Raw genomic sequence first — 13,068 nt, 5'->3', positions numbered from 1 at the left:
TCGAGATTAGGTGTACTGAGTTTACAGGAAGCACGGAGTGCACGGGAGGATGAATGATTTGAGCCAGTCACGCCCCGCTCCTCATCCACTCCAGTAGGAGAGCAATGACTTGGGGCATTGGGGCCATGGACCGTATTCATGTGAATGGCAATACGGCAGTACTACCATGTCAACTTAGTCAGGGTTGGGTTCCCTGCACTGAACAAATGATGGGCGCGCTGAGGACGGCTCGAGCATTGACACCCTTGCGCGACAGAATCAATGATCAGACCGAGAAGCGCTTTACCCAATACGCACATCTGATGCTCACCGCCATTCGGTAACAATCCGCTGACACTGCCGTTGGCTACTGCGCCGCTCTACCCGGCCAGTCTAGGGGAAGGCCAGTCGTACCGTCTTCAGCCCTGGTCACAGTGTTTACTCCAGCAATCAATCGGGTCACACACTCACACGTCATGGGTTGGACGCCGGGCAGCCCGTGTCGCGTACATCTGTGAACTCAGGGATCTCTTCGTGCACCTGCATGCCGCGCGCCCATGCCCTGTCGTGACCGCCTCCATCACAGATCACAGCCTGTTGCTCATTGTCTCGTCGTCCCAGCCAGCGTCAGGCAATACATGTCCAGTAAAGGTGCGTCCGTATATTCGTTTGGCTCACGCAGGGCACGTTGCACCGCAACGGCGCACGGCTTCATACCGTACTGGGTCACGGCTCAGTGCACACGGTCCTTCCAACCGTCGACGGGTCCAGAGCTACACCACTCGCAATGCGCCCCACCACCCAACCATTCCCGTCTTGAACCAAAATCAGATCACTGCCTATCCTGCGCTCGGCGTGCGTGCGCGTGGCCCCACAGCTGTACCCACACGCCCACGCCATTGCCGGAGATCCCCCGGATACAAGCCAATTTCCCGCTCACAGCCCCACATTAGGCAGGTCGACCCCCCTCTCCTTGTGCCTCTGCAGCACCAGGCTCCAGCACGTGCCCACCATGGCCCAGCAGCAGCTGGCGCTCGCACGGGCTCCGACGCCGGCGCCGCACATGGGACGTGGCGCCAACACAACGCCCACCTGCCCCTGCCGCCCCGACAGCCCGTCCGTGCCCAGCCATGGCAGTCTATGAGCGTCACGGCGGCCTGTCAGCCCACGCTGTCACCACGTGAGTGCCGGGACAGCTCAGGGCCGCGACGGCAGCCCCACCGCCGCAGCCAGGCCACCGTGTGCGCTGGCGTTCCGGCTAGACACCTCCAAGCTCCGCAAGCCTTCAGCCGTGCCGCTGCCACTCCTCCGCGACGCGTCGCTGCCTACGGACGAGTCCACCACCATCAACAGCGGCGCCGACTCGTCACTCCCGCCCCTGCTGCCGCCGCCACCTGCTCCTGCCGCCACACCACCGCGTACGCCGCCAGCCGCCGCCGACCCATGCAGGATCTGCTGCAGCCCCGGACCCAGCCGGCCCAGCCACGCGCCCAGCGCCAGCGTCAGCACGCCCGCTATCGCCAGCGCCGCCCCCAGCACCATGGCCGACACGCCGAAGCCGCCGCCGTGGAGGGCGGCGGCGCCACCCTCGGCCAGGCGCCTGTCCTCGGCGTCACGGGCCCGCTGCACCAGCCAGCCCACAAGCGAGGGGCCCAGAAAGCCACCGAACACACCTGCGCACGCGAACATGTGTATGTGCTTGATTACTATTTTGTTTAATACCACCATGGCTGCAACCACGGGTACAAAGTGCGCATTGCTCATTGGGGATGCAAAAGGAGGCGGCGTATTGCGCAACGTGCGCACGCAACCAACGTTGCGCTATACACGTGGCGGTAGTCGGCGCCAGCGGCTGCCGCACCCTCGGCGCCCTGTCACCCTGCTACCCGCCGCAACCCTCAACCCACACACAGGCTACCCGTGCACCACCCTACCGATGGAGTTGTACAGCGGCAACGCCACCACCAGCCCCGGCCCCGCCGCCAGCTCCGTCAGCAGCGCCAGCCCGGGGCCACTGCCGCAGTAGTTGCCCACCTGCACACCAGGCGAGCAGGCAGCGGAGCAGTGGAGCCGTAAGGGCGCGTGTTGGGAGCGCTTCCAGGCATTGTGTTGGGAGCAGCGTACAGCTGTGCTGAGCCCACAAGAGCTGGGTGCTGGCTTGCGCTCAGGTGTTTGCCCACCCGCCCGCCCGCCCCTTCTCTGCCCGCACCCGGCCCACCCGACCCAATACCCTCCCTCTCTCGATGCTTAGGCATTCTCTTGCCCCATCCCGTCCTAGGACATGCAGACACTCCCCCCCCACACACATACTCACAATGCCCAGCCCCAGCGCCGCAAAGCCCAGCCAGGGCGAGCGGTCCGCGCCCACCGAGTACAGGCTGAGGATGGCGCCTGGGGGTGTTGGTGTTTTGGGGGGGGGAGGGTTACATTCATGATTAATTAAGAGGGGGGGAGTGAGGGAGCGCCGGCGTGAAGGGGCACCGCATGAGGCGCTGTGAACAAGGCCGTGCCTCGTGCCGTGGACGAGACGGCCCACTCCAAACGACGTCCGCGGCTTGCACCCACCCACGCACCTACACCCCCCCCCACATACACACACAGAGACACACAGGACACACACAAAAAGACACTCACACGCACACACAAAGACACACACAAGCTTGTTTTCCTTGCACTCTTTAACACACACACGCAGACACACAAAGAGACACACAACCATTTTCCCTTTTGCGTTTCTGCTGCACACCCGCACGCAACCGCTGCACACGCGCACACCCTCCGCACCTGTGAGCAGGTATGGCAGGCCGATGTGAATGAAGCGCTCTCCGCAGCGCTGGCTGCTGTGCGCCAGCGCCATGCCGGCGCCCGCCGCCGCCGCGAAGGGCAGCGAGGTGAGCAGCACGGCCGCCAGACCGGTGCCGTGGGAGCCCCCGCCGCCGTCGGCGTCGTAGGCCGCATCGGCGCTCCTCTGCACACGCACAGGGGAAGTGGTTGGGACTTTGTTTTCGGAATTTACGAGAACGGATGGTATTGGGAGTGTGGAAAGGGCCGAGGTTTCGGGACTTGCTCAGCCGTACCAGCCTCGAACTGCTCACCACACACCACTCGCCCATGTCTTTCCCCCCTCCCCAAACAGGCGCCCCCTGCGCCCACCATTTCCTCGATGAGCGAGTTGACGATGGTGGGCGCCCAGAAGATGAGTCCGAACGAGGCGATGTCGCGAATGAACTTGACACAGCCCAAATACCACACATACCTGCGGATCCAACACCCGGCACACGTGGCGTGCAAGTGTGCATGCTTCATGTTGGCGCTTTGCGAGGAACCTCGCGAGCTATGACCATAAAGCGGCCTAAACACGTGCGTGTGTGCTGCGATGGTGGTACCTGTGCTTGCGCCCGGGCAAAGCGCATGCATGCTGCATAGGAACAACAGGAGTGAAACGACAAAGTGCAGAACACCGCCCCAGCCCAGGCCCACCACGCCGGCGCCACCCACTTGTTAGTCAGCGCCGCCCGAACCGCCTGCCACGTCGTGCCGCTGCCTGCCACGCTGCTGCTGTTGCCACCACCGCCGCCGCCAGCGCACCCTACCGCACCCGCCCCTTGCGAGTGCGTGTGGCCCCCGCTACTGCCGGCCCCGCCGCCGCCGGGTCCGCCAAAGGCGCCGGCAACAGCAGCAGCAGCAGCGTCGGCGCCGGCAGCGGTGCTGGGGGTGGCTTGGCCGCTGCGCGCCTTGCCGCTACGCTTCACAACGCTGCCTCCGCCTGCTGCGTTGGTGCTACTGACATCGGCGCCGCCGCCCGCCGCGGTGCCCGTTGCTCCGTGGCCGGCGCCGCCGCCGCTTCCCAGCTCGCTACGTGCGTGCAGCTCCAGCCTGCACCACGGTGACAAAGTAACGGATCGTTATGCGTCCGCACCAGTTGAGTACAAGCGTGTTCCAGCATGCTTCATGCGTACGCCCACCTCACACCCACCGCTCTTGAAAGCAGGGCCTACACCATCGCCCTGGGGCACACCCACGCGCTCTCCGCCGCACAGGGCAGGGCACGTTCCCCGCACCTACTTGCGCTGCAGCACGCGCCTCTCCGCGGGGGAGAGGAAGGTCGCCGTCTCCGGCCCGCGCGGCAGCATCCGGTACATCACAACTGCACACGGGCGCGGAGGATTGGCAGCAGCGTCAAGCAGGAAGAGTAGGCGGGTTGACTTCGCCGCTTTTGAACGTAAGCAAGCAGCGAGCTACACTGAACCGGAACACATGCATGGGGTTCAGGCATGAGTGGCTGAGAGAAGGCGAGACGGGCAGGAGAGGCGGAGCAGCGGGGCCGCCACCGGCACCACCTCGCCATCACCACCGCCATGTCGGGACGGAAGGAGCGGCGGGGACGACAACGCGCTCGCAACCATGTGCTGGAACCCTGTCGGTAGTGGGTATCGCTTTGTACGGGATGAGCAATCTTGCGGTCACCTGTAACCCGCGTTCGTATTCTGCACCCTCGTGTCACCAACTCCAACACGTCGTGCGTCCGCGTGTCTCGGGCTCCTAATCATCAGCAACGGTGACAACCCCCCCCCCACACACACACACACGCGTACACACACACGTACGCACACGCCACACGCACCCGCCAGCAGCAGTGTGGGCGCGCCCTCCACCAGGAACAGCCAGCGCCAGCCCGCCAGCCCGCCCAGCCCGTCCAGCGACAGGCAGGCGGCGGCCAGCGGCGCCGCCAGCACGTGGCTGAGGCTGATGCCCGCCTCCACCACAGCGAAGGGGAAGGCCAGCTGAAGGGAGGGGAAGGGCGGGGGGGAGGAGGTAGCCGTTAAATCACAAGTTTTCGGGAAGGCTGATTCCGGGCACTAGCTAGGAGAAGGCGATACTTAAAGGGACAGGGGTGCGGGAGGGATGCTGAGGTAAGGACGTGGAGGGAAGGAGGGGAGGCGAGTGCTTTGGCCCCATCGGTGGTGGTGGCGTGACTGGCAGTGCCCTCGCACGCTCCCGTGCCGCATCCACACCCAATGTGGTTTCCTCCCCGACCCACCTGGTCTTTGGGCCTCCTGGCCCAACCCATCTGCCCACCCCCAGCTTGGTTTGGTTTAGTTTGGGCTGGTACTTACAACCCCCCCCCCCCCGCACACACACACACACACCCACCTGGTCTCCCGGGAAGAACTTGGTGAGCATGTACCACATGCCCGGGAAGGCGCCGGCCTGCGTGCGTGCGTGCGTTGTTGACGGGTGTAAATCTGTGCGATCACATTCACCTAAGCCTCACAACGGTGATTAGTAGACCCCACCGGGTCAGCGTTTGTCCCTCACGTCGCTTACGCTATGTTCAACATGCGTGCGTGTGTTGGGAAACGTCAGCAGGTGTGATGGTCTGGCGCTTGTCGTGGTCTTCGTCTCAGCGCCTGGCGTTCCTTGCTAGGCTCGGCAAACACAGCCCCCCGACCCCGACCCCGGCCGGACGCAGCCGCTGGGCTCTCTCCCTCCCTCACCTCCGCCACGCCCAGCACCAGTCGCAGCACGTAGAAGTGCGTGGCAGTGTGCATCCCAGCAAAGGCGCTGGGAGGTGGGAGGCGGGCAGGGGGGGGAGGGCAGGATTACAGAGCGAAAGGAGCGAGGGCATGCGAACTGGCATGAGAGGCAGCAGGTGGAACCGAGGAATAGGCGCCGCCCGGGATCCCAGAGTGCAAGCCCCGCGTCACACCGCCCCGCCCCCGTCCGGGTCCCCAGTGCAGTCCAGCGCATCTTGGGTTGGGGCCGCTAATGCGCATGACCCGCCGGCTCCTGCTCCTCCACCGCCTCGTCCTCCCGCCTCCTGCTCCTCCTCCCCTCCCCTCCCCTCCCCTCCCCTCCCCTCCCCTCCCCTCCCCTCCCCTCCCCTCCCCTCCCCTCCCCTCCCCTCCCCTCCCCTCCCCTCCCCTCCCCTACTCACCTGGCCGCCAGCCCCCAGGCGAATATGATGAACGCCAGCCAGGTGGGCCCGCCCACACGCCGCAGCAGCAGGTTGCTGGGGATCTGTGGGCGTGAGTGTTTGTGTGTATATGTATTAAGAAGAACAAAGCGCAAAGACAGTGTATGCGATGCAACAACGTGTGTGTGTGTGAGGAGGTAGGGATATGTGCATGTGTGTGTGGTAGCCGTACACAGCCGTACATAAGTCCTCTAGGACACATTCATAGCACCAGTATCCCATCCTGAATCCTCCCCTCCCCACATGCGTCCTTGTGTGTCTCTGGTTTCTCACAGGCATTAACAACTCCCCCTCCCCCTCCCCGCTCTCCCCTCTCCCCCTCCCCTCCCCCACCCCGCCCACCTGGAACAGGGAGTATCCCAGGAAGAACAGCCCGCTGCCCATGCCGTACACGGCGGGCGGGAAGCCCAGGTCGGCGTTGAGCTGGATGGCGGCGAAGGCCAGGCTGGTGCGGTCCTGGTGGGGGTTTGTGTGTGTGAGGGGGGACGGTTTGCGAGCTTAAGGGGTTGGGGAGGGGTGCGGAGGGGTAGTGCGATTCAATCCCAAGTAACCCACTGAGAAGGCCGGGCTCGTGCCAGGTCCGCTGCATGCCCTGCGGCTGTCCACACACCCGCACAGCTATAGCCCGCGCCCCACCTCTACCCCATGGCGCATCCTGACCACCCACCCAGAGCGCCCACCCAGACCCGGCTCGACACACCCAGGCACTCACGCAAAAGCAAAACCACCTACACCCATACTCACACGCCCTTACCCATACCCCGACACACGCACAGCCCCATGCTACGTGTCCACACACGCACATACACGCGCAGCACCATAACCCCTGCCCACACACGCACAGCCCCCCCAAACCCCAACCCAACCCCGACCCACCACGTAGCACATGATGACCATCACGAAGAACAGCGGCAGCAGCCGAGTGCTGACCTGGGGGCGCGTGTTGGTGAGGTGTGTGTGGGCAAGGCTACGGGGTTCCATGCATGACTCACTATGACAAGAGGGCGTTGACAGGTCGCTGCAGTTGTTGGGGTGTGGGTCCGGAGGAAAGTGACAGGGCGGGAAGGCGCGTCCCCAGCTGGGCCCGTGACGACGCCACGGGCTGTGTCCATCTATGCATTTAGTGCTGCTGCCCCCGACCCCACTAGCGCCACACTAGCACAACTCGACCCTTGGGGATCGCCTGCGCTGTGCCCCACTACTACTGCTGCTGCTGCTCCTGCGCTGCGCGCTTGCACCCCGTGCAGCCACCGCACGGCGCGCGGTAACCGAGGGGAAGGTTGTACATGCCGTCGTAGCACACTATGCACAGCGACACGCCGTCGTCTCTGCCGTGCTGCCATTGGCTGTCGCGCTCCTGCGTGCCACACTTTGCGCAGTGCGCCGGCACCGCTGAGCTGCGCCAGGCTGGCCGCTTGCCGGTCGTTGCCGTAAGCATGCCAGCTGTGCAGCTGCACCGGCTTCGACCTGCCCGACAGCTGGCCTGGAGCGCGCGCCTTCCCCGCCCTGCGCCTTGCAAGTGGCTCTGCTACGCTGCAGTTCCTCACCTTGTTAAACATGGCTACTGTGTCAACCTTCATGTCATCGTCATCGGCGGCGTTCCGCAGCTTGTCGCCCAGCCCGGCCTCAGCATCGTCAACGTCCGTGTGAAACCCCGACCGGGCGCCGGGCGCGCCGTGACGCTGTGCACCATGACTCGTTACCGAGCTATGCTTAATCAGTGCTTCCACGGGCTCTCTGCAAGCAAGGATGCGAGCAAACAAGGACGCGATAATTGCCAGCTTGCATCTGTTCACAACTATGTGGAGTGCAAACAGAATACTTTCGCCGACTAGAGATTTTGGCTAACCTTGAGGGCAAAGAGGCGTAGCTGGACATTTTTGCAACAGCTGTGATGTTTTCCTCTACATGACTCGAGCGTTTGGATGTAAATTAAGGAAGGCTTTTGGGGCATAACAACTTCCTCAAAGCAATTCATGCGCAATGCGGTCTGACTTGATGACTCGGATGTGTCCTCATCATTCCTGCCTCATCATCCCATTCCGCCGGACCCACTTATGCGGGTTCATGGCGAACATAAGTCTGCGCTGTCAGAATTCCACCCCGGCGTCCCCGCTCCTGCGTCTCGCTTCCGGACGGATCGCCCCGGTGCACCACGAGCTTGACTGCAAGGCCATGACACACCCACAGCAGACCAACTCCCATATCTTTCCGCCAGACCGCTGACGAGGCCGGCTTCTTTCTCAGGCCTGGGGGGGTTCGGGCAGGGAAACAGGCCGCAGGTCCCAATAGTTTGCAGCGCAACACCCAACTACCGCGAGTCCTCGTCGGCAGTGATGAAAGCACCCCTCACATCTGGATGCGCCTAGGCGGCTGGGCCCCACACCCACAGCCAGGCCACAACTCTGACCCCCCGCGGGCACCGGCCCCCCAAACCACCACGCACGCACACACAATGAAGCGGCCGCCCAACAGTCTAGCTCACGGGCCGGCAAAGCGCTCAGTGCCACAGGGAGAGGCCGTGAAATCAGCCGATTTCAACCATACGGTATGACCACGTCCCTGAACACAAGGCAATTCCCCGTTCAGCTCCAAACTGACTAGTCGCCCGCCCCTTCCCAGCACGACAGCCCGCTAGCTCTGACACGCGTGCGGCAGTCTGCAACACACCAAACCGCGCGCCCAAGGCCCAACCAACCATAGCGACACGCTGCCGCCTGCAGCCCTGCTGCGTGCACCTGCCCTCCAATACTCAGTAGGTCTAAGCGGTACTTATGCGCCGCCAGTTGCCGGCCACGTAATCAATGTTGTTATCAAGCAACCTCGCTCACCGGTGCCTCAGCGCCCGTCACCTTCCCGGCCAACATAGACCGCGCACCACAACGACATTTCGTGTTACGTTAATAGCTCACAAAGTCACACTCGCAGTTCCGATGGAAACCGTGCTAGGCCCGCAGCCCTGCAGCCCCCTAGCCCTGCTGCTGCTGCTGCTTGCGTCCGTGCCACCTGGTCGCCACGAAGCGCACCCTCAGCCACCCGTGCATCCGCCCGTCCTCGTGCAGGTGCAGCGACCACGGCGGCGCGGCAGCGGTGCCGGAGGCAGCCGCGGTGGCAGCCTCGACGGCGGCTTGGGGCGGCGCCGCTTGTGCTGGAACCGCTGCCGCCGCCTGCCCGGCCGCCGCCGGCTGCCCCCCCGCTGCATGTGCTGCTCGAGGCAGCCCCAGCAGCGGCACCACATGCGCCAAGAGCTGCGCCCGGCCCACGCGCGCCATGTCCCGCACTGGCCGGTAAGTAATGTGGTAGCTCTTCTTGCCACCGGCCGTGCCGTCAGCGGCGCGGCTCCTGCCATGCATGATGACGTTCACGTGGCCCGGGCTGACAAAGGCGTTGCGAAGCCTGTCGCCGACCATGCCACACAGCGCTGCCGGCACGATGGGGCCTAAATTGAAGGTTGCGGCGTTGAGCTTTGCGGTGTAGGCGTTGATGCAAAGATACATCTCCCAGGCCAAGCCATTGTAGTATATGAAGCGGCTGCCAAAAGAGCGCACGATGGTGGCGGGTACGGCAACGGCCACGGCAGCCGGCGCGGCAGGTGCTGCTGCTGCTGCTGCTGCGGGTTCAGATGCGGGGGCTGCTGCTGCGGGCGGCGGCGGCGGCGGCTCCCGATAGGCTGCCGGAATGGACCAGGGCATATCCAGCGGCGGCGCCAGCGGCCGCGGCTGTGACACGAACCAACGCGTGCCCCCCGGCACTGCCGCATCCCGGAACATGGACCTACGTATCCGCAGCCGCCGCGCCCCCCTGGCTCCGCCCCACTGTCGCAGTGCCTGGCACGTCTTTGACAGCTGCAGCGCCGGCAGCCAAGTGGCGGCCAGGCGCGGGAACACGTGCAGCCGGTAGACGTCGTTCATGTGGCACAGGCGCAGCAGCCGGACCAGGCGCAGCAGGGACTCCTTGTCCCCGGCGCGGGCGTCCGAGTAGCCGACCCAGCTGACCAGCAGCAGCAGCACCTGTATGGGTGCAGGTGAAGGTGCGGGTGAAGGTGAAGGTGAAGGTGCGGATGCAGGTGAAGGTGCAGGTGCAGGTGCGGATGCAGGTGCAGGTGCAGGTGCAGGTGCAGGTGCAGGTGCAGGTGCAGGTGCAGGTGCAGGTGCAGGTGCAGGTGCAGGTGCAGGTGCAGGTGCAGGTGCAGGTGCAGGTGCAGGTGAAGGTGCGCGTGCGGGTGAAGGTGCAGGTGCAGGTGCAGGTGCAGGTGCAGGTGCGGGTGCAGGTGCAGGTGCAGGTGAAGGTGCGCGTGCAGGTGAAGGTGCAGGTGCGGGTGCAGGTGCAGGTGGACGGGGTGCAGTGGATGGTTGATGGGTGCATGAGTGCACTCCAGCGAGCGCGCAGGGTGACGCAGGGAACGTAAGGGAAGGGAGAGGAGGGAAGGGCACGCACAGGGAACGTACAAGGTGGGTGCTGTGGCGTGATGCGATGGCGTAGGTGGCGATGGACGAGGGTTGGATGGATGCAGCAGTTTGCATGCTGTCGAAATGCGTGCGGCAAACTTGCGATTCACGGGCCGGTGTGCATTGCAAGAGACAGCCGGGACCTCCCACCCATCCACGCTCGCTCGCTCGCTCGCTCGCTCGCTCGCTCGCTCGCTCACCGAGGACTCGTCGTCCGTGGCGAAGCTCTCCTCCATCAGCAGCGCCTCCAGGCCGGCGGCGGGCAGGCGCCGCAGCGCCCACAGCGCCGTGTCGTCAGACAGCACGTGCGGCGCACTGCGCACCGCCCAGGCCAGCAGCTCGCCAAAGGAGGGCGCCGGGGCGGCAGGACAGGCGGCCGGGTCGTCGGCTGTGCCGCCTGCGGCCGGCGGGTCAGCTGCGCCGCTTGCTGCGTCGTCTGTGGGGCCCGCAGCAGCAGGGGGCGCAGCAACCTCCTGTGGCGACTGCGGCTGCTCCTGCGGCCGCTCCTGCCCCTGCGGCGGTGGCTGCGGCGCCCCTCGTGGCTCATGTGCCCCCGCCTGGGGCGGCTGAGGCGGGGTCGCAGCAGCGGCTGCTCCGGATCCCGCAGCCTCCACCTGCATCGGCTCTGGCCCTGCCTCAGCCGCGGCTGCTACGGCCGCTGCCTCAGCCCCTGCCGCCTCAGCCCCTGCTGCCGCCGCCCCTGCTGCGGCCGCAGCCCCGGCCGTAGCTGCCCCGGCATCTATCGCAGACCCAGCCCCAGCCATTCCCTGCTCAGGCTCTGCTGCTGCCGCCGCAGCCCCGACCTGGTCTGAGGACTGAGGCCCGGTCAGCAGCCGCGGCTGCTGCAGCTGCCACGGCTGGCCCTCTTGCAGCCGCATGCTCTTGCGTTCAGTGCCCTCCGCCTCTGACTGTGCATCGCAGCCCGCTTCCTCATCCGCACGTACCCTCTTTTTGCCCACTGTCTCGTGCACCTCCGTCTCCTCCGCCTTTCCCTCCTCCTTTCCCACCTCCTTTCCCTCGCCCTTGTCCGTCTCGTTCTGCATCGCTTGCGCCTGCGCCGCCTGGGCTGCCTGCGCCTGCGCCGCCTGCGCAATTTGCGCCGTCTTCGCCGCCTTCGCCGCCTGCTCCGCCCGCGCCTGCCGCCGCTGCGCCCTCCGACCCTCCCGGTGCTCCTCCTGCCAGCGCCTCTCCCGCTGCGCGTTTGCTTCCTTTAACTGATCCTCGTTCGCCACCGCCCAAGCTGCCAATTGCTGCAGGCATGCCACCCTCAGCCGCCCTAGTAGCTCCGCCGACGGCTGGTCAACGGCGCCGTCAGTGCCGCTGATCAAATTGTGCCAGGGACAATACCAGCCGTCCTCCCGGGCGTACTTCGCAAGATTGGCGGCATCAGAAACTGGATCCACGTGCTCCTTGTCCCAATCATCTGAGTCAGACGGCTGGCTGTCGGCATCAGAGTGGTCTCCATCTGGCTCGGCGCCGCCCCTGGAAAGAAGCGCAACCCCCGCCGCCGCAGCCTCGCTGCCGGCGTTGTCTGTTTCTGGCGGCAGCTCCAGCATCGCACGAGCGGTCAGGTACAAATCCATGACGCCAGCGAGCGACGGCGCAGCGGCGGCAGGGGCTGATGGCGGCGGCGGCGGCGGCGCCAGCCGCGGCGGCGGTGGCGCCGCCGTTGGCGCGGCGGATGAGGCAGCGGCTGCCGCGGCGGCACTGTCGGCCGCCGCCGCCGGCTGCGCCGCAGCCGCTGCCGCCGGTGATGCCGCGCGAGGGCCGTCGGTAAGTGCGGCGGCGGCGGCGGCGGCCGCGATGGCCGCGGGCGCGGCGGCCGCGATGGCCGCGGGCGCGGCGGCGGCGGGCCTGGCCGCCAGCGCCACCAGGGCGTCGTCGCAGGCGGCGGCGCACCTGGGGATCTGCAGGTAGCCCGCCAGGCGCCGCACGTGCAGCAGTACGGCCGCGCCGCCACAGCCGCCGCCGCCGCCGCCAATGCTGCTGCCAGAGCCGCCGCCGCCGTCGTGTTCCACGGCAGGCTCCACGCAGCCGACGTACAGGAACCGTACGGCGCTCAGAGCGTACGGCAGGTCTGAGGGGTGGTCCAGGATCACCCGTAGCAGCTGGTGCGGGGGCTGCTGGTGGTCGACCTGCTGGCCCTGCTGCGGCTGCTGCTGGTGCTGCTGGGGCCCGTCGCCGCCGCCGGTGCCTGCTGCTGGTGGGTCGGGCTGCTGTTGCGATGGTTGCGCCCGCAGCAGCTCCAGCCGCAGCGGCGCCACCGGTGGGGGCGCGCCGCCGGGCTTACCGCTGGTGCTAGCTGCGGCCAGCGGTGCTGGCGGAGTGGCGGTGGGGTCGCTGCTGGCGGGGCCGCAGGCGACTACGCTACTGCTGCTGGCGCTGTGCTGGAATTGGGGCCAGCGCTCGTGCTGGGCTCGGAAGAGTGCCGAGCCTGGGCACAGCACCCGCAGGTGGGCGGGGCACTCGGTTAGCAGAGTCAGCGAGCTGCGGGTGGTCGCTATCGCGCCTGCTGCTTCTGGGGTTGCGTCGCTGTCCTGCTGCATCGCATCAACGGCTGCTTTCTTATCATCATCCGTAATTGCGAAGTACTGAATGGTGCAGTCTGGCTCGGCGAACAGACAGCGCATCAGCGACGCCAGGATCGAGGCCCTCGTCCTAGCA

At 65.9% G+C, this 13,068-nt stretch overlaps 2 protein-coding genes across 2 annotated transcripts; both read right to left on the bottom strand.

Moving 5' to 3' along the window:
- Positions 1-9: 9 nt before the first annotated feature.
- Positions 10-7,881, bottom strand: CHLRE_09g400950v5 (uncharacterized protein). Its single transcript, XM_001695159.2, has 15 exons — positions 7,806-7,881; positions 7,504-7,693; positions 6,833-6,886; positions 6,299-6,412; positions 5,918-6,000; positions 5,478-5,544; positions 5,134-5,190; positions 4,604-4,763; positions 4,045-4,126; positions 3,478-3,855; positions 3,133-3,235; positions 2,764-2,947; positions 2,294-2,370; positions 1,914-2,013; positions 10-1,652 (listed from the first exon to the last, which is right to left on the bottom strand). Exons 2-15 carry the CDS (start codon positions 7,513-7,515, stop codon positions 1,177-1,179), a joined length of 1,947 nt encoding a protein of 648 aa, XP_001695211.2. The 5' UTR covers positions 7,516-7,693; positions 7,806-7,881; the 3' UTR covers positions 10-1,176.
- A 68-nt stretch (positions 7,882-7,949) lies between these two features.
- Positions 7,950-13,051, bottom strand: CHLRE_09g401000v5 (uncharacterized protein). Its single transcript, XM_043066009.1, has 2 exons — positions 10,605-13,051; positions 7,950-9,966 (listed from the first exon to the last, which is right to left on the bottom strand). Exons 1-2 carry the CDS (start codon positions 12,948-12,950, stop codon positions 8,926-8,928), a joined length of 3,387 nt encoding a protein of 1,128 aa, XP_042920798.1. The 5' UTR covers positions 12,951-13,051; the 3' UTR covers positions 7,950-8,925.
- Between the last annotated feature and the right edge of the window lie 17 nt (positions 13,052-13,068).

The sequence above is a fragment of the Chlamydomonas reinhardtii genome, chromosome 9 (assembly GCF_000002595.2).
Source record: "Chlamydomonas reinhardtii strain CC-503 cw92 mt+ chromosome 9, whole genome shotgun sequence".
NCBI classification, from domain to species: domain Eukaryota; kingdom Viridiplantae; phylum Chlorophyta; class Chlorophyceae; order Chlamydomonadales; family Chlamydomonadaceae; genus Chlamydomonas; species Chlamydomonas reinhardtii.
This window is presented reverse-complemented; position numbering and strand designations above follow the sequence as displayed.

Bases quoted from the DNA above. Each gene is read 5' to 3' on its own strand.
- CHLRE_09g400950v5 (XM_001695159.2), bottom strand. The intron at 5,545-5,917 runs GTGAGTAGGGGA...CCCACCTCCCAG, and splicing joins GCCTGGGGGCTGGCGGCCAG to CGCCTTTGCTGGGATGCACA. The intron at 1,653-1,913 runs GTAGGGTGGTGC...TCGCGTGCGCAG, and splicing joins GCCGCTGTACAACTCCATCG to GTGTGTTCGGTGGCTTTCTG.
- CHLRE_09g401000v5 (XM_043066009.1), bottom strand. From the start codon at position 12,950: ATGCAGCAGGACAGCGACGCAACCCCAGAAGCAGCAGGCGCGATAGCG. The intron at 9,967-10,604 runs GTGAGCGAGCGA...GCACCCATACAG, and splicing joins CCACGGACGACGAGTCCTCG to GTGCTGCTGCTGCTGGTCAG.